Here is a 19,275-nt window from a genome sequence, read left to right as displayed (position 1 = left end):
ACCCGTGAGGACGAAAAGCTCAAGAGCCCAACGATGACGATGAGAACCACCAACGGTGACGAGAACCTCCGGTTGACCCACGACGACGACCAAAAGCTCAAAACCCATCTCCGCCCATGATTTCCCTCCTTCGCCACACGATTTCCTCCTCCTCCATCGATGCACGATCTTCTTCTTCTCTTCCGACGAGCTTCCTGCGATCTTGACCGCCTCCTCTGATTTGCAGTTTTCAATTCTTGACCGCCTCCTTCACGACCGGAATCGTGACAGTCTGATTCGGAGTCACCTGTGTAGACCCCCAACCACCCATCGATAGGGGTGGGTCATGATATGAACATAATGGGATGTTTGGGTCTTAAAATTAGATTTAGAACTATTATGTAAAATTATTAAAATGCACAATATATTCTTTAAAATATTATTAGATGTTTTCAAAAATATATAACCAAACGGAGTTTCAGTTTTTTCTTATACTGAAAACAATCTCCCAATAAAACTACCAAACGCATTTTCAGAATTGATTTTTGCCTGAGATTAAAAATATTTTCATTTCCAGTTTCATACAAAAAATAAAATCATTTTAGAACAAATTCCAAACGCACCCCACATCTTTTACTTTTGTTCTTCTACTAGTTAAAAGTAAAAGCAAAAGCTCTTCCAAACAAGTTCTAAAAAGAATTGGTTAAGGCCTTTAGCTTTAATTTTGGCAAGTTACCCTCTCAATTTGTAAAGTTGTTACAATATGCCCTCTCAAACTTTAGCTGTATAAAATGGGAACCATTTTTTAACAACGATTGTGTTAAATTAGTGTCAAAAAAGCACGCTCAGCTACAAATTTTATCATTCTAATTCAAATGTAATACAAAGTTTTTGATATCTCAACTTTTAATCCCTTAATTCTAATAAAAAATTTGAGCTGATGTAATTTAATGGGGCACATTACAACAAATTTACAAGTTCGGGAACAATTTTCTAGAATTAAAAATTCAGGGAATAATTTGTTAAATCACGGTAAGTTCGGAGCAATTATGCCTCAATTGTGCCAAAAACCAAAAAAACAAAAAAACAAAAAAAATCTTCAGATAAAGGTTAGCACATGACTCTAGGCTAGTGCATCATGTGGTAGCACATGATCCTAGAATTCAAATTTTGGAGCTTCTATATTTGACAATGGCTAACGCCAAACCAGCTAGAAGCAAGCAAGGTTTGTTTTCTTTTGTTTTGTTTTTGTTTTTGTTTTTGTATTTTTGTATTTTTTTTTGTTGAGCTTAGTTTGTTTCTCCTAGTGTTATCCTGTTTTGGTTTTCTTTTGTAGTTGTATTTGTTTGTTACCAGTTTTTGGCGTTTGTATCAACATTCCCACTTGTTTTCTTTAATCAATTTCCAACTTATCGATAAAAAATAAAATGAATAAATTTTTCTAGCTTGTTCGTCCGAAAAGAAAAGACTTGTGATGATTGTGATCGATCATCAATTGAGATAACACATAATTACCATATAATGTAGGATAGTAAATCATTATGCTACAATTTGAAGTCCATACCTTGTCTCGAATTTAGCTAGTGATAAATTATATTGGTTATGTACACGGTAAAATTCTACGATGAATTTGTATTAAGGGCAATGACTAGTTTGGAGTGCATTGGAGGTAATCCGGTCACATAGAGTTAATCAAGCACATGAATAATAAATTAAAGTGTATGACATGACAGAAAATTTATTGTGGTTCACTCTTAGCATAAGAGCTATATTTTCGATTCCAATAAGGATATTATCCTTGAGTTGAGAGTAGTTCCCCTTTTTTGTATGAAGTTGATTTTCCATTTAAATATACTCTCTTGAATTAGGATTATGTCCACTTGGACGAATACGATCTGGACGTAATCCTTCTAGAGTATTTAGCCTTCCGGTTATTTTGGAATCAATTCTAGTTTTCTTCGTGAATTCCACTCGATTCTTGATGGTGGTTTTCAAATCATTTTGTATTTATTTAGGGTTCTGATTAGTCGGTTCTGTTAACAAATTTGGATTCAATTTGACATATACTGTTAGAAGATTAAGGTACGAAATCTATCCGTAACAAGTTCATAAAATGGCTTGATTTGTGATTTTAGAAAACATAATATGTTATTGGTACATTTTGATATTTCTTTGCTTATTTTCAATATGAAAGTTAGCAAATTAAAACTCAATATATGCTCAACATATAAGGGAAAATTTGGTGGAGGGCTGGTTTTGGCCATCCTTTATAATTATTGGCCAAACTTTTTTTCTTTTTAACTAAATGGTTTTTCTTTTTTTCTTTTACGATTAACTTTCATCTACATCACTTTTACAAGATTATGAATTTAATGCCAAGAAAAAAAAAAAGACTAGGGATCAATTGCAACATGTGAAAAAGGTAGGGAACAATTCAAGAAGAAAACTCCTTTTTCCCCTTTGAGACTATTAACACCTGAAATTTTGAAACTCCATACTATATAGCCAATAGAAGAGTTTAATCCGCGATGAACGATGCGGACAAGCAAACATGTAAGAAAACTATGCTTTACAAACGACATGACCCGTGAAAAACGACACCCATAATGATGTCCATTTTATGTGGATTTTCCTTGCCTTTCCGTTACTTAAAACTGCCATAACGGCTCATTTTCCGCCGCAGGAATAAGATATGGCGTCAATGCTGAGAAAAACGACAATGGCGAGAGGCAGAGACGAAGTGTATGTAGCAGCGGTGCCTCTGAGAGCAACAAAGGGGCCTGCCCAGCTGCTTATGTCCGCTGCTTACTCACTCAATCTTTGGGATTTCCAACATTTCATGGTTATTATTAAACCCCACTCACCACCACCACAATTTCAGGTTTCCCTTCCATTCAAAACTCTTCTTGGGTTCCTAAGATATTTCTTTAATGTTTTTTATGGAGATTATCGGTGTATTTTTTCTTTTGGTTAATTTCTCTTGGTCTGTTTTTACCTGGGTCTTTGGCTTATTCTCGTCTTCTTTGCTTCAATAGTCACCCGGCTCGTACATTTCTTTTCTGGGACACTGAAATAGTATAGCTCCTTACTAGTTCATATTAATTCTGAAATGGGTTGTTGTATATTCGTTTTGTTTAATTTGTACGTTCTTTTTCTTAATTTGGGTGTGGGACTTGGGAGATTTGAACTCTACACTAATGTAGCAACTATGGAATTACCATTAAACTAGACCTGTAATAGCTTTTCAAGTACTGTTTTAGTGCCCTGTTTCACTAAAGTCCATTTTTAGGTATCCACGCTAGTCGTATTCTTGCAAATTGAATACTTAGTGCCTGATTGTTATATACTTAAACTTAATTGTTGATTTTACTATAATATTTTTTTCTCATAAAAAAACCTGTTTCACTAAAGTCCATTTTTAGGTATCCACGCTAGTCGTATTCTTGCAAATTGAATACTTAGTGCCTGATTGTCATATACTTAAACTTAATTGTTGATTTTACTATAATATTTTTTTCTCATAAAAAATTTGAATTTCAAATGTCAGAATCAAGAATCATAGTTTAAGTATACATTCTAAACGGAGCCTTAGGGAGCTCTGATTATAGTTGTTCTGCATAGAACGTTTCATGACTGTCATCCCTTACAAGTATTAATATTTCATAATAAATGTTATGTTGGGCACACTGATTGAATGTATTTACCTAGTTACTTTTTATCTTTTTACTTCCCTATCTTGCGAGTCTCAATGTTTTTGTTTCGTGTAAGTAATTACTTTCTAACCCAATTTAAAAGGTCCAAACCAAGCAACCCAACCTAACCCGATGGAAACCAACCCACCCCGAGAACCACGGTTTGTTTCGGGATTTAATGTTTGTTGGGTTTAGTTTTTCTCAAACCGATGTCTTTGGGTTGGGTTAAAAAATAAGTCAGTCTAAACCGCTCAACCCAACTCATGTACAGACCTATCTACAATGATTAAATTATTTTTAAACGGTTAAGAATTGATGAGATACTACTACCCAAAGGTTTAAAGTGAGAGATGACTATCACGTCCTATATATAGGTTGACACAAAACCCTAAGTGATTGGCTTCCAAAGTTTAGGAGAATAATGCAAGTGTGCCTAACCATGGGTATCTACTCTGTTCCTGACCATGGCAATTCTTTATGATATTTGTCTCAAGATAAACTTTCTTTCACTCGCTTTAACTGTCAACCACTTATATTCTACTAAACCTATGAGATTTTATTGGTTATTCTGTGATAAAAGTTAATGTAAACATATGCCAGACAAGGTATCTCTGATGTGTGTAGAATTCTGCTTGTTATTTCAATGTGAACCTAAAATACTCTCTTTGAATCTCCTTTGCAGGCCTTGGTTTATGATTTTCAACCAAAAGATCCTGAAAGTGTATACGTAGCTCTTGAAGCTTTATCTGGTAGACCAGTATCAGGTTAGGCTATAGACTATTTGAAACTTTATTTGGTGCAAATTATAACTAAATTCTTTATTGTTAAAAAGAGAATGTACAACCATGAGGAAATAGCCTAGTGCTGTTTGAGAAATATGGTCAAGTAATCATTTCAACTCTAATGAGATTGTATGAGAAGGATACTGATGAATATTGTTTCCAGGACTTATCAGAAATAATCACTACATGACATGGTAAGAGAATGAATAATTCATTCGTATAATATGAACGTTTTATTACAATGTAAAATTCATTTGTTATATTGAGGTAATTTTTTTCTCGTTCATATCGTAAAATTTATGTTTGTTTACTGGTTTACTTACTTGCCTCTTTCTGTTGTAGGAGTTGTTCTTACTAGGACGTTATCTAAATTGCCAAAAAACAAATGCTGGTTTGTCGGACCTTCTAAAGAGAATGCTGCAGATAAAGCATGTGAATTCAACAAAAATTGGGAAATGAATTTGCGAGTTGGCAAGCATGACTGTCGCGATTATACCAATGGTAAGAACTTCCTGTCTCTCTGGTTGATGATTCGTATGAGCATAAATTGTCTTCTGAGGCTAATCTTCCTGGTAGGCAGAAACTAGTATTCTAAAACCAGGGCCTCAGTTAGTTGTGTTTCAAAAGAATCGGAGTTATGCTTGTATGAGAACTAAATGGTAGTGTCTGCCAATGATTTTCATAACTTAATGAAATTGACTGAAGACTTCAATTCAAAGTTTCCCTCTCTCTCTCTCTCTCTCTCTCTCTTCCTATCATGTTTAACGCTTTCTTTTCTCACTTTGAAGGACTGGTTGAGTTCCTAACTGGAGAAAAATATGTGTTGGAGCACCTGCGAAAAAGCAATGGTACTCAGGGGTAACACATGATCAATATATCAGCTGCTAATTGGTTACAAACAATGCTGTTATGTCTTGTGTCTTCAAACTAGGAATAATATCAATAAATCAAATTTCAGTAAACCAAATACTCACATGCTGGATTAAGAGAGGGAAAAAGGATAGAAAATTTCGTTGGCTTATTAAATGTATTCCATTTCTTAGATATGGGGTAGAGCACTATATGTCTTTTACTTCTTGCTTACATTCCTACACTAGCATGAGCCAAGAATTGCTTGAAACATGAAGGGACTAGATCTAATTTTCTGCACTGGCTCTGGACAACACACAAAAGTAGAACATAGAAGAACTTGGATCAACATACATTCCAATCTGATCACCAACCTTGAGTCTTCTCCTAACAACAAAATGTGTCACCCAACCAAGCTTAAACCCGAAGACACTTCCACGTCTGACCTTCCTAAAGGAAAGTTCGTGCCGACTCCCGGTGTCCAAATCAACCATCTTGACCCTCAAATCTTCTCCTTCCCTTGCCTTCTCGACCTTGTCACTGCCAATGCTGCACAGAACATGTTCTGCCTCCGCTCTTGTGAACTTGAACATTCTGTTCAACGCGACGTCTGGCTCAGCTAGGACCTTCCTGATCTTCCATTGGCTCAAATCGGTTTGAGGTCCAACGGCAGGGATTTGCACTTTGTTTCCCTCCTGAAAAGCGGCATTTCTAGTTCTCATGGGCATTCGAGAAAACATGTTATGAGGTTTATTTTGAGGTTGTTTACAAGGTTTTTATAGAACCAGAACCTTTGAACCAAGTATTTGTTGGCAATGTATTAAATGTTTGCTTATTCATTCCTATTACCTATTAAAGAAATGCACTTTTACAAGGTGTTTACTTATTCCAATGCATTTTAAAATTTAACCTTCTTAAAGCGTTTGTTATGATATTTTGCTTGAAACTAGGAGGTCATTTACTTTTTGTTTTTTTTTTTGGAGGATTCAATTAATATTAAGATTAATATTATAGTAGTATTATTTTCGTTCTTTAAACTTATTTTCTTTATTGGTTCTGCCGGCGCCGGCCCGCCGGGGAATCAAGGTTGGCATCCTAAATAAGATTTTGCGCAGAAAGGTAATTATAATTTCTTTATTGATAATAGCAAACTATGTCTCTCGTCTATACTAGAAAATACTTATAAGACCAAATGTCATTTGGGTAATAATTATTTCTACGGAACAATAATCTGGTCTTGTCTCCTTTTGATCTTAGCAACAACTTAAACGTCGAAGAGATCATGTTGGCTAGATAAACATAAAACTTTTGACGGATGGATGGTCACACTAATCGGAGGGGAGAGAAATTGACATGTTTGCACTAATTGAGGTCCTGTTTACTTCACCGATTTGAGTTTAGAATTTAAATTTTGTTACAGTCTAAAGCTCTCATAAACAGTTACATCTAATTTTTTTATTATAGTGTAAAACTCTCACATAAAGTCACATATTTATTCGAATTAAAAACTCGAATCAGCGAGAACTAAACAGACATCTTAACTCGAATTAATTAACTTGCCAAATATTTGAGGATTTCTTTTTAAGGGAACCAGCAAAGTTTTTTTAAATATATATTTAATTAGTTAAACATTACTCTATAAAAAGTATGTAGGATTTTTACGTTACATTGCATTTCTTCTTGTAGCAGGGGAAAAAAAAAGAGAAACAAATGGATTTGGAAAAAAAACTTTTTTTTTTTTTTTTTTTGAAGGAAAAGAAGAACTTTCAAAGGGACGTACAAACAAATTAAACGATTATCAGAAAAATAAAAAAAAGGAAATTACATTTTGAATTCAATGTGGATCACTAGCAAAAATATTCTTTGGTATTTTCCAAAATAAATCAGAAACTTGGCTGGTGTTCAAAGACATAAGCCGTAGCACAAAAGTGATAATGGGATCTTTATCGTGAACACTTTTGTACAAAGCCTTATTTTCCGTGAATTGGCACTTGGCTCTACAAGTGTTCTGCTTCTTCTTCATCATCTTTTGAGGATTAAAATACTTTATATTGTGCTCTACTCTTATCATTTGACTAATCATCTGATTCTCTAACAGAAGCAACCGGTCCGGTCAAAAAGCTGGTAAAATGAGTTCCCTTTGCCGATTAAATTCTCAGGAAAGAGAAATCTTTTCTTCACAAACCAATTGAAAAATCATCTAGATAATCACAAGGAGAATATAAGTATGTCCTCTAATTTTGAGCATATTAGAACTGTAAAAACCAATGACTTTGCAGTGGTAACCGTTCTATTAGGTTGGCTTGGATCCTTAATCCAACGTTGGGCTTATATGTGAATAATTATGTGTTGCGGGCTGTCATATAAAGTTAAGCCTAATTAAAAGTGATCTAATAAGGTTTAGGTATTTTGGGCTTTAATGTATCTAATAGGGCGTGGGCCTTTAATGTGTAGAGACTTAATGATAATTTTTATTTTTATGATGGGTTAAAATAGAAATACCAAAAGATAACAGGGAAGTTATTAATATATGGCAGTTATGGTCCCCAGATCACACGCATCATTTCATTCATTCTGACATCCCATCATCAGAAAGAGTACAGAGAGAAAGTTAAAGGGTTCTCTAGGAAAACGTGTTGATCTAGAAGACAAACTGTACGACTCTAGAGAGAAATCAAGCAATATGGATTCAGGTACGTTTTCGCTTACAGATTTATTGATTCTTGATGATCTAACATGAATGTTCTTGACTTTTGGGTGATAGTTTTCACTAAATCATTGATTTCTAACATGGCTAAGAGAGGTTTTGAATGAACAATGTGTCATTACTTTACAATCAAAGCTGGCCTCTAGAGAAGAGCAACTACTCTAGACAAAATCATGAGAATTATGATTAGAGAAATATCAGCATCACTCTTTTTATTAGTCTCTATACTTATTGTTTGATACGTAGATTTCATTATCTTAGTTTTTGTTTAAATATTAATATATCATAATAGTGGAGTCAACGTGTCAAATAATGAATATAAAAGGTAACAAAGAAAGTTATAGAAAGAAAGAACGATGTTAGTATTTATCGAGTGATTATCTAATTAGACTGTTGTCTACTATTGCTATAGACATCTGAAATAGGACAATTATAACACTTGGCTAAAAAAAAAAAAAAATCCAAATATTTCACACTTATAAAAAATTCCAACATTACGCAAATCTTCCAAAGGCAGATCCAAATAAATGGTAGCAAAGTACACAGCAATTACAGCCACTTAAGGGACGATGAATGTGAAGGATAAAGAGATTATAAAAATTAAAAATAGAGGAACAATCGTTAATGCAGAGGAGGAGAGAGAGTTGAAAAGGTCAATTGATATTTAATTATTCATTTATTAAATTGCCCTTTTTTACCATTTGCTAATAGTTTTTTAGGGTAAAACAACGTTTTTATGTAAGCTTTGCGCTAATGAATTTCTCAAATCTTTTCGGGCCTAGGCCGTTCTCGATTTCTCTCCCGACAGTTCTCTCGTCCCTCCAACCCAAAGGATAATGCCTCTCCCTCCTTGAGGGGACTTTCTTTTTTTGGGGGGGGTTTAATAGGGGACAATTTATTTACTTATGTTGAGTGAAAACCAATAGTGGGAAATGGTTGCAATTTTTGTACAGTTACCCTTTTCTACTCTGGTTTTGTGGGACAAGAAATCTGCACACCCTTTTCTACCCTGGTTTTGTGGGACAAGAAATCTGCACTCACATGTGCTAAGTGCTCCATTACTTGCAAGTACAAAGACCCCTTTATTGGACCTGAATTTTCTATACCCAAAACTTGCAATGCAGCCTAAAAAAAACCTATTTATAGCGGCTACACTAGAATAAGTATAAGAAACCAAAATGGGTCAGTCCAATAATTGAAAGCTATTTTGAATTCCCTTGACCCTAGCACACTTAAAATAACCATGTGCCATCAAGATTTGAACAAATTTCATGTGGGAAAAGAGCAAAAATTTGGAACCAGTATTAGTAAGATTTTCATGTGGGCAAAGATTTTGGAGTTGAATTCTAATTTTACAAAATGGATGGAATAAAAATAGTAAGAGCAATAATATAGTAATCATGGATCAATATAAGAATTTTCTACTAAGAAGAAGAAAGAAACTATGGACATGTAATACAATGTGGAACATTACTCTGGCATGCAATACATGTTAGTGAGATGTGACATTTGACATGGGCTTATATTGCTGCAAATCGGATAATTCTCAAGTAGTATTAACCACAAATTTTTTTTTTTTTTTTGGTAGAAGCAAAACATTGCAGAAAACTGAAAATCTTTCATTTAAACTCTATTAAATGTCATTTATAGAGTTTCACAATCATACACCGCCACAAAAAGGAAAAACAGTATGTAAACCTAACTATTATAAAAGAGCAATGTTCCAATGAACAAAATCGCCAACTAATATTGCATACAGATTTTCATCCTAAAAAAAAAAAAAGAAAAAAAAAACTGCATAAAGATTTAAAAAAAAAAAAAAAAAAGTGAAATCATTTCATGCTTATTTCACATACCAATGAGGGTATCAATCTGATTGAGGCTGCCCACATGAACAACCGTTTGGAACCAATTAGGCATTCCTTGGAACATAAGATCCTTGAACTTTCTAGTATTGGGATTATGAAGAACTAAAGCTCTACTTTTTTCCTTGTACTCCAACAGAATCTCCCCACTCCTTAAAACACACAAAACTCTCACTGATTTTCCTCTCACTTTGGACACACAAAAGGATGGTTGAATAACTTCTTGTTTGATAGCCTTTGGTGTGTAATTTGCAATGACAAATTCCTTGACCCATGATTCCTTAACACCATACTCTTTCATAACCCAAATCTCAAGCTTCCCATTGCTGAAACCGAATGCTGCTGAGAGACATCCTCTCATGACAAAGAGATGGTACTCACACCTCCTCAAGCCCACAACATCCGGCCTCGGCACCTCCCGGAACTTCTCATCACCGAGGTCGAACGACACGACATTCCTCCCCGTGCGGTGCCTCCGCGGCCCGGTCACCCAATGAAGTCTCCCATGGACTAAGACCTGCGCTGTTGGCCACTTGTGAAGATCATGCGACACTTTTCCCAAACTTCTCCATCTTGAGCTTCCCAAAGTGAATACTTGAACTTCTGATGATGAAATTCGAAACCGATTCCTTAACCCTCTATATCCATTCTCGTAGTAGATGATCTTAACAACTTTATATTCCTTTGTCCTCGGATGAAACCCGAATCCAAACACTACCTCTCGGTTCTGAAACTGATTAGTCTTGGGAAGTTCTCTGTAGTCTCTTGTGAAAGGATTGTAAACATAAAGTCCCTCATTATACAATGAATCAGACAAGCAAAGCAAGCCATTACATGATCCGATGACATCGAATTCCGGCATCGAGGAACAGAAAGGTGTCTGAATCCTCTTCACTGCCTGTTTCTCATCATCCCTATCAGCTTGGAAATCAACAAAGTAGAGCTGGTTTCTTATGGGAAAATCACAGTGAAAGACGAGACATGGATTTTCCTCTTCTGTTCTTGAGTTGTACAAGTCAACAAGGCTAGGATCTTGTGTTAGAACACGCCAAGCTCTGCAGACATACTTGAATTGCACCAGAGACGATATCGGAAGCTTCGAGAGTATGTCGAACACGATTTCTCGAGGAAGTGTTTCGATCCTGCTTGTGGACTGATTATCATCTTCTTGCTTGCTTTTGATTCTTTTGCTTTGTATTTCACAATCTGAGTCCATAACTACGGAGATGATTGGTGTTGTTTACAGCATAGAAGAAGACCAAGAAGAAGAAGAAGAGGAAGAAGGTAAAGGTAAAGGAATAACAAGGCTTAAAAGATTGAGAGAAGACTAGAAGATTAGCATTTTTATTCAAAGGAGACGGAAGCTGCAAGGATATAGTGTTGGGTGGGATCCACGATTGAATAAGTCTCTAGTAGAGAAAAAGAAGAGTTGGTTTTTATCTCATTCATGTGTAGAGGAAAATACACTTCATCTATGCAAGCAATCTGGACCGCTTGATTGATGATGAATGGCCATGATTTGCATCAGAATTTAAAAGTAGGGTGAATATAGTCTCCCATCAATGAGCTAATGGCCTTAATGATGGTGACTCAGCAACAAACAAAGTCTTGCATAAGAACAAAATACACACCCTCTTTTGTACTACTTTGGTGATTCATCTACTTCTCTCTTTCTTTTCTTTTCTTTTTTTTTTATACTTTTAATTTTTTTAATTTTTTTTATTCAACCAAAGAATAGTGTTGTAGAGAGAAGCCAAAACTTTATGCACTATTGTAAAGAGGTGGTGCTTCCTTATACACATATATATATATATATATATATTTGTTTTGTTATCACATTAAGATAAGAGTAATTGCCTTGTAAATATCTAGACAAGTGATTGGTTAATCTTGTGGTTGGGTAAGCTTGATGAAAATCTTCTAGAACTTGCCCATAAAATTTAAAACAGATCAAAAGATATATGGTTTAAAAAAGTTAAAACTACAGATGACAATGTGCTTTTTTTTTTTTTTTTTTTAAAATACAAATACAATGTATAAAGAGGGCAAACATGATCAACAAATGACAAAACTTTGAAAGGCTTTTTTTTTTTTTTTGGTCATGGCCAGACACCTAGAAAGAAGAGCCCTTGAGGACTTTTATGGCACCCCACTTTAGGATATCCAATAAAACTTTAGCTACAAGAGCCTATCTTTTAGGTTTTTGGACATTTGGGGGTGCCAAAGTAATCTGATTAAAAGAATAATGCTGTTAGGAATTGTGAATAGCTCTTTTAGAAAATGATCCAATTAATGTGTTTTAAAGTCAAACTTTTGAAAATCAAGCATGTGGATAACAATAAAAAGAGAAGCCACTAATGACCATCTCACCCCCTTTTCCCTTTTCATAATTATTAAATGGCTCCTTTAACCTCTTAAAAAATCAGTAATTGGAATTCTGGCTAGAACTGTTGAAATAAATAACATGTATCTACCTTATTTGACCAACTACAGCCACTCTTTACCATTTTTTCCATACTTTTATTACATTTTCCCATATAACAAAAGAAAAGGAAAGAAACAAAGAAATTTTGTCCATGTAATTTAGACCCATTAGGGTATACATTATCTATTTCATTTATATAATCTTGTACAAGTAGTGCTCTGTAAATAAAGCACTATTTACAAGCATACAGAAAGTACATACCTATGTCACGTTTTCTTTTAATTATTTATTCCATAATTTAACCAAAGATAATGGCTGACATCGCACTTGCATTTACATTTCCATTCTTGCTTTATACTTTCTTTTCTTCTCTCTCTTTTTTTTTTTGTTTTCTGTTTTTTAATTATTTTAAAGACAAGGCAATATCTTATTTTTCTTTTTCTAGTCTTTGGATTTTCACATAGAGTTCGTTTTGAAATTTCTGATTTCAGGACCAGAACTTAAAGAAACAAAATTCTGTTCTCAAGTTGTTAATGGTTTGCATACACCAATGATTAGACAAAGCCTGGATCTTGGAAACACAATAATAGTATAGAACAAGAATCACATTGTGTGGTATCTCCAAGGCAAGTTCTCCATAAGCAACGCAAAATGGTATATGCTTATGCTTTTCATTTTCATTTTCATTTTCATTTGATTTTCACCATATTTTATGTTAAAAAAACAAGCACAACTGGTGGAGAATTTATAACATAGACAATTACAAAATTTACGTTCCAAAATAATTTTATTTTTTGTATGAAAATAAAAATAAAAATGTTTTCAATTTCACATAAAAATTATTTTTAAAAATGTGTTTGATAATTTTATCAAGAGATTATTGTCAGTGTAAAAAAACCCATTAATGTCTCTCTTTCTCTCTCTCTGCTTGAGAGAGGAGAAAACGAAAAATGACTAAAAGTCGTTTTTCATTTCTCTATCATTTTACACTAAACTAAAAAATTGTTTTTATTTTCGTTTTTTGTCTTTATTGCGCCAAACGCCGTTTTAAAAATATTTTTATTTTTTCTTTCTTGAAAAATGTGAAAAATAAAAACGGAATTAATTCCAAATACAGCCCATACTTTATCATAATATTATTACATAATCCTTCAGTAAGATATAAAAAATACTATGTCGGAAGAATATAATTTTAACGGTTGGATTTTTATCAAATTTTGTTAAATTATGATACTTTATTAATCTGATTTAATTTGATATTTAAAATTAAAACCTGAATCTTTTAGGAGGGTTAAAAACTCTCTTTCACAGATAAGAATAAATTTTTTTATATTCTATCTTAAAATTCTCCGACCTATAAAGTGAAATAAGAATTTCTCCTTTCTTTCTTTTATGGGCTTTGGTTGTTTCAGATGAATTAGGGTTTGCTTAACATATACGCAATGCTTGCGAGTGCAAGTTGCAATCCCCATTTTGATTGACAGATGAGTGGATTCCTCCCAACCATTGTGGCTTATTCCGTTTCTTCTGAGAAGTAAGAAATGAATGTTAAGAATTTCTGGAGAAACTAGCCTTGCAAGTCTTAATTAATAGCACCAATCTTTATGAACGACAATTGGTTTGAAGCTTCTGAAGCAGAGAATCTGAACCAGAGGATCAAATTTCAACCGTAACTGGCTGAATTTCTCGGAACACGCCAAACTTTATTCATTTTGATAATATATACATTAGGATGATCAACCACTAAATATAATAATTTGACGACGTGATAAAAATTTAATTTTATTAATTATAAAATTTTTTTTTAATTAATTATTTAATTTATTATAAAATAAATATCTCATAAATAATGATACCCAGTAATAAATAAATATTAAAATAATAATTAAAACTACAACCATTATATATATATATATATATGTGACATCTTACTTTCATCACCCACAACAAAAGAAATTTGGCCATTTATTACGTCTAAAGTTACACATCCGAACCACATGCTAAAAGATGAATTCATCTCAGAGTAGTTATATTTGCACATGAAAAATTTATTAATACCCAATCAATTAATAATCCTCTAATAAAAATTTAAAAAATCAATACTTATATATATATAATTTTCATAATACTTAATTTAACCCTCTCATACCTCAACATAATTTTAATCTTAATTTGATTTATAAAATAATATCTTTCAATTATATTTACCTTTTATTAAAAAAATTCCATTTACTTTTATTTATTAGAGAATACATAAATATACTACATATCTATGTAGTGAATAATAAATCATTCAGTAAATTGGGTATATCCCATAATCTTACTTAATCAGTCTAATAAGTTTTTGACATTTGAATGATTTATTTATGCCAATTCATTTAATCAAATTTCTCTCTCCTAATATACACTGCACATAAGGCTTTTGTACAGTGCTTCAAGAAGAGGGCAGCCACAACTATATTAAAAAGAGCCAAAGACTTTTTTATAGTGCTCTAAGGAGGAGGCATCGACACGCCAACACCTATATTAAAAAGAGCCAAAGGCCCTCTCTCTCTCTCTCTTTTTTTTCCCCTTTATTGATATTTTTTTAAAAAATCTTTCTCTCTTTTTATTTCCTAAATACCTTGTTTTTAAATTTTTTATTCATGAATATTTTTTTGCAGGTTAATTTTTTACGTTTGTGATTTTTTTTTTTAAATATTTCCCTCCTTTTACTCTTATGAAAGCGATTTCTTTCACGCGTTCCTATTTACTTTTTGTCAATTGTTGAAATAATTTTTTTTTAAATGTGTCCCTATCTAATTATTTTTCTCGTAAAATTCTTATCATATTAAAAATTATCTTTACACATATTTTTTTTTATAATGCTCTCAAAGAGCATTTCTCAGACCGCCACATGATAGCTCTGTCTTTTTTTCTTACTTTTTCTATCTTTATTTTTTTTTAATTTTTCAAATATTTTGTTCTTTATTTTTTGATTTGATGAATATTTTTTATAGTCTAATTTTTTATGTGTGTTTTGCTTTTTCTAATATTCTTTTAGTTTTTATGTTTTCTTATTAATTTAACAAGGTTTTTTATAATAATCTTTTAACGACTATCAATAGATTCAATCTAACAATTAACATCCACCTATATTAAAAAGAGCCAAAGGCTAAAGTTGATTTTTTGTACGAATATGTCCCTACTTGATCTTTTTTTTTTTTTTTTTTTTTTTTTTTTTTTTTTTTTGTAAAAACACCTATATAACTTTAATTTTTTTTCTCTTTTTTAACTTTTTTTTAACCTTTTTCTTAGCTTTTCTTTTATTTTTTCTTCTTTTCTCTTACTTATTGTCTTTCTTTTTATTTTGTTTTTTTTCTCTCTTAATGTTCATTGACAATTAATTATTTTTCAATATCTTTCTTCGAAATATTTTTTTCCTCCTCATTTTCTTTTAATTAAAATTATTCCTTTCAAATGTCTCCCTACTTAAGGTTTTTTTTTTTTTTTTTAAAACTCCTACATAACTTTAATTCCTTTTCGATAGGATTTTTTAAAATATTTTTTTCCTCATACTTCAATTAATGAACGTAACTTCTAAGGTGGCTATATGTTACAAAGTTATTTACAAAGTTATTCTCCATGTACATAACAAGTAGCTCAACTAATTGTTTACAAAGTCCTAATTGCCATAAATGTTGACTTTATAAGTTTCAAACAATAATATTTATGTTTAAATAAAAAATAATTTTCAACGGTACGTACGTTCATTTTGCAAACTTGGAGAAAAAAAGTCAGTTATATTTGAAAGAAATTAACAAAACTAAAAATCATCATGGGAGAAGTAAAAAGATGTGTAAAGAATTTGATCCAAACTAGTATATACAAGCTGATTTCATATTTGAATGAAAGCTAATCTAAGAGAATTAATTCCAACAGCGATGGTGGGCCAATTAATGGTAGAATGTGAATCAATTGAAACAACAATCGATACTGAGGATTGAGAAAACAAATAATTCATGCAGAAGCAAGATTATGTGGTATACCCTATTTATTAAATAATTTGTCAGATGAGAAGGTATTTATATGTTATGTGTATATATTTATTATATATGTAAACGTAAGTATGCATTAGGTGTCAGTTTAGCCATTTACCTCAAAGAGAAAAAATAGGTGAAAAAAATATAGTTTGACTTTTATTTAAAGAGGGCAAATATATTTTTCTAATGTAGTTTTGCACAAAATCAAAAGAAAAAAAAAATGTTAACCATGTAATTAATCTAGTCGAGTATATATGATGCAACACGCATAATTAAAGAGATTTGATGCCGATGGCTCTTTTTTCCATGGAGAAAAATACAGGGTTTATTAAATAATTTGTCAGATGATGAGAAGATATTTATATGTTATGTGTATATATTTATTATATATGTACACGTAAGTATGCATTAGGTGTCCGTTTAGCCATTAACCTCAAAGAGAAAAAATAGGTGAAAAACATATACAGTTTTACTTTTATTTAAAGAGGGCAAATATATTTTTCTAAAGTAATTTTGCTCAAAATCAAAAGAAAAAAAAACTGTTAACCATGTAATTAATCTAGTCGAGTATATTATATATGATGCAACACGCATAATTAAAGAGATTTGATGCCGATGGTTCTTTTTGCCATGGGGAAAAATACATGGTTATTATGGTTTATTATGGTTTTGTGCAGATCTATTATTTGTCATTTTAAATAATTAAGTGTCATTATGATAATTATTTTTCTTTATTATTCGAATAACAATTATTTATTTTTTTTAGTATAGTGACATAAATAATATATTTTACCACTAATATGAGATTTCCGGTTTTTTCCCTTTGACATATGCCAAATTGCTTCAAAATTAGGGCGGTTAACATGAAGCAAAAGAAGCATATGCATAACACTATTGTTAGGATATTTGTTAGTTGGCAAATTTGTTGGCTAAAGATTGTATAAATTCTAAAAACAGAATCAACAAGATTGTGGACAAGTATGGAAATTCTATTTAAGGCTGTTTGCATCGACTTTAGAATGATTTTCCTCCACAGAAGGAAATCAGTTTATGAAGCTGATTGGTTTGACATTTGGTGGCTAATTGATGGGCTCTATGTATGGGAAGAATCCTTGGAGGAGAAGTTCCTTTATTTAGGGTGATTTTAGTGGGAGAATAGATGGAACTATTGACCAATTTGTGGTGTATATATTTTGTTTGCAGCCATGAACGTGAGGTGTGCTTTTTGAGTAAAATATTCTGCAGAAAAAAAACTGCTTTGATGTTTTTTGAGTGAAAAAAATAAAAGGTGGTTCTTTGGCAGAAGAACGAATTGCTTTCGGGAGAAAGTAGTGGTGCTCGCTGGACAAGGTGTGACACCCCTTATACACCATCTCCTTCAAATGTTTTAGTTCCTTGCTAACAATCCTAGGGCGTGCCACAATCACTAACCTTCACCTGTCACTTATGTGAAAACTATGGTGTTTCAATTTTTTTTTTTTTGCTTAAACAAAATTTCGTTAATACACCATTCCTATCAAGTTTCCTAGCTACAATTAAAATTATACAGTCATCCAAGGTTTATAAGTCTAACTCCAAAATATATATGTTTACAGACACAAAATAATCTGTGTACAGCTTCTTTGGTTCAATCATATGTACAGCGGTCAACGAAGCCAGCTCCCCTGCTTACTGTTCTTACCTTTACCTACAGCACAGAGCAAACTTTAATGAGCTACAAGCTCAGTAAGTAGAGCTATAATCACATAATCTTATTTTAACATGCTCACACATTGCAACATCATAGGTAACTTATGCCAATCAATCTTACACTTTATGCACGTGCACTACATATCACTAGGGCCCTCCCGGTACTACCGCCAGCTTTTTCACAATCTGGCCACATGCCAATATCTCAAATCACAATATCAGGTTCCCCGTCATCACCCACCTGGTTCGAGGGAACAGCCAGCGCATTCAAAATCACAATTTCTCAATATCACAATATAGTCTCTGTCATCACCCACTTGGTTCGAGAGACTTGCGCGGCTCAATCACAATTTCATCAATCACTACATCACATTAGAAGTCCTTTGAGGACTTGGCAGTACCGGCCTAACATGCATGCTGTTATGTACTCAATTACAAGTAATCTTCACAATCATACACATTGACAATGTCATAAAAATTCATATAATGGCATACTAGACATTCCATAGAAAGTCTATCAAACAAAGTTTGTAAGTGCTGCAGAAAAGTTAAACTCCACTTACGTGCATTGCTTAGCAAAATTTGAGTTTAACCCTCTTTGTTTCCCTTGTTTGTTTTCCTTTCCACTGTTCAAAATAGACAAATTGGCCACCGTCATTAGAGCTCAATAGTTCAGCCATAAATCAGTTTCTAACTCATAATCACTTTTCCCTGAAATTTGAATTTCACTGATTCGTCCATCTTTAGAAGAAAATTCATAAGATATTCTTTTTGTCTTTAAAAATTCCAAAATTAACTTCAAAACAAGGTAGACATGTATATCTTTCCAATGAACTATCATATGTCTCATTCCAACATCTCTAAGTATCTTAAAAACAGTTTCCACGAAATCATAATTCTGTTTTTTCCTGTTTTTGACAGTTTTTAGAAAGTTTCTATATGAAACTTCTTATTCGCACAACTTGAGCTACAAAACTCCAAATAAGGTGATTTCAACTCTCACACGTCACTAATAACCTGTTCTAAATGGTGGTAAAGGTGGTTTAAGTGCAGCACTCTCATTTCAAAAAGTAGGTACCTCAGTTCTTTATTTTATTGATTTATGGAATTGGCACTTTTACGATTGCTACAAGAATATCCACAAAGTATTCTATGTAGCCTTAAAAATTACAAAACCAGAACCCAAGCGAGGTAGACATCTAGGGCTTTCCAAAAAGGTATCACAAGCTTAGTTTTGGGTCCGTTTAGGTCTCCAAAGACATGAT

The 19,275-nt window shown here is 32.7% G+C and overlaps 3 protein-coding genes across 3 annotated transcripts; 1 reads left to right on the top strand and 2 right to left on the bottom strand.

Annotated features, from left to right (window-relative positions):
• The first annotated feature begins 2,648 nt into the window (after window positions 1-2,648).
• LOC21402964 lies at window positions 2,649-5,333 on the top strand. The gene is made up of 4 exons (XM_010114517.2): window positions 2,649-2,860; window positions 4,354-4,435; window positions 4,796-4,954; window positions 5,242-5,333. The coding sequence occupies exons 1-4, from the start codon at window positions 2,672-2,674 to the stop codon at window positions 5,313-5,315; spliced, it is 504 nt and encodes a 167-aa protein (XP_010112819.2). The 5' UTR covers window positions 2,649-2,671; the 3' UTR covers window positions 5,316-5,333.
• An 18-nt stretch (window positions 5,334-5,351) lies between these two features.
• Window positions 5,352-6,029, bottom strand: LOC21402963 (putative B3 domain-containing protein At1g78640). Its single transcript, XM_010114516.2, has one exon. It carries the CDS (start codon window positions 6,022-6,024, stop codon window positions 5,590-5,592), a length of 435 nt encoding a protein of 144 aa, XP_010112818.1. The 5' UTR covers window positions 6,025-6,029; the 3' UTR covers window positions 5,352-5,589.
• Window positions 6,030-9,682: 3,653 nt separating this feature from the next.
• LOC21402962 (F-box protein At3g07870) lies at window positions 9,683-11,220 on the bottom strand. Its single transcript, XM_010114515.2, has one exon. It carries the CDS (start codon window positions 11,088-11,090, stop codon window positions 9,858-9,860), a length of 1,233 nt encoding a protein of 410 aa, XP_010112817.1. The 5' UTR covers window positions 11,091-11,220; the 3' UTR covers window positions 9,683-9,857.
• Window positions 11,221-19,275: the final 8,055 nt, after the last annotated feature.

Source organism: Morus notabilis, unplaced genomic scaffold (genome assembly GCF_000414095.1).
Source record: "Morus notabilis unplaced genomic scaffold, ASM41409v2 Scaffold24, whole genome shotgun sequence".
NCBI classification, from domain to species: Eukaryota; Viridiplantae; Streptophyta; class Magnoliopsida; order Rosales; family Moraceae; genus Morus; species Morus notabilis.
This window is presented reverse-complemented; position numbering and strand designations above follow the sequence as displayed.

Coding starts and splice junctions, on each gene's coding strand:
- LOC21402962 (XM_010114515.2), bottom strand. CDS start 11,090: ATGGACTCAGATTGTGAAATACAAAGCAAAAGAATCAAAAGCAAGCAA.
- LOC21402964 (XM_010114517.2), top strand. CDS start 2,672: ATGGCGTCAATGCTGAGAAAAACGACAATGGCGAGAGGCAGAGACGAA. Junction 2,861..4,353: donor CACCACCACCACAATTTCAG/GTTTCCCTTCCA, acceptor TCTCCTTTGCAG/GCCTTGGTTTATGATTTTCA. Junction 4,955..5,241: donor CTGTCGCGATTATACCAATG/GTAAGAACTTCC, acceptor CTCACTTTGAAG/GACTGGTTGAGTTCCTAACT.
- LOC21402963 (XM_010114516.2), bottom strand. CDS start 6,024: ATGAGAACTAGAAATGCCGCTTTTCAGGAGGGAAACAAAGTGCAAATC.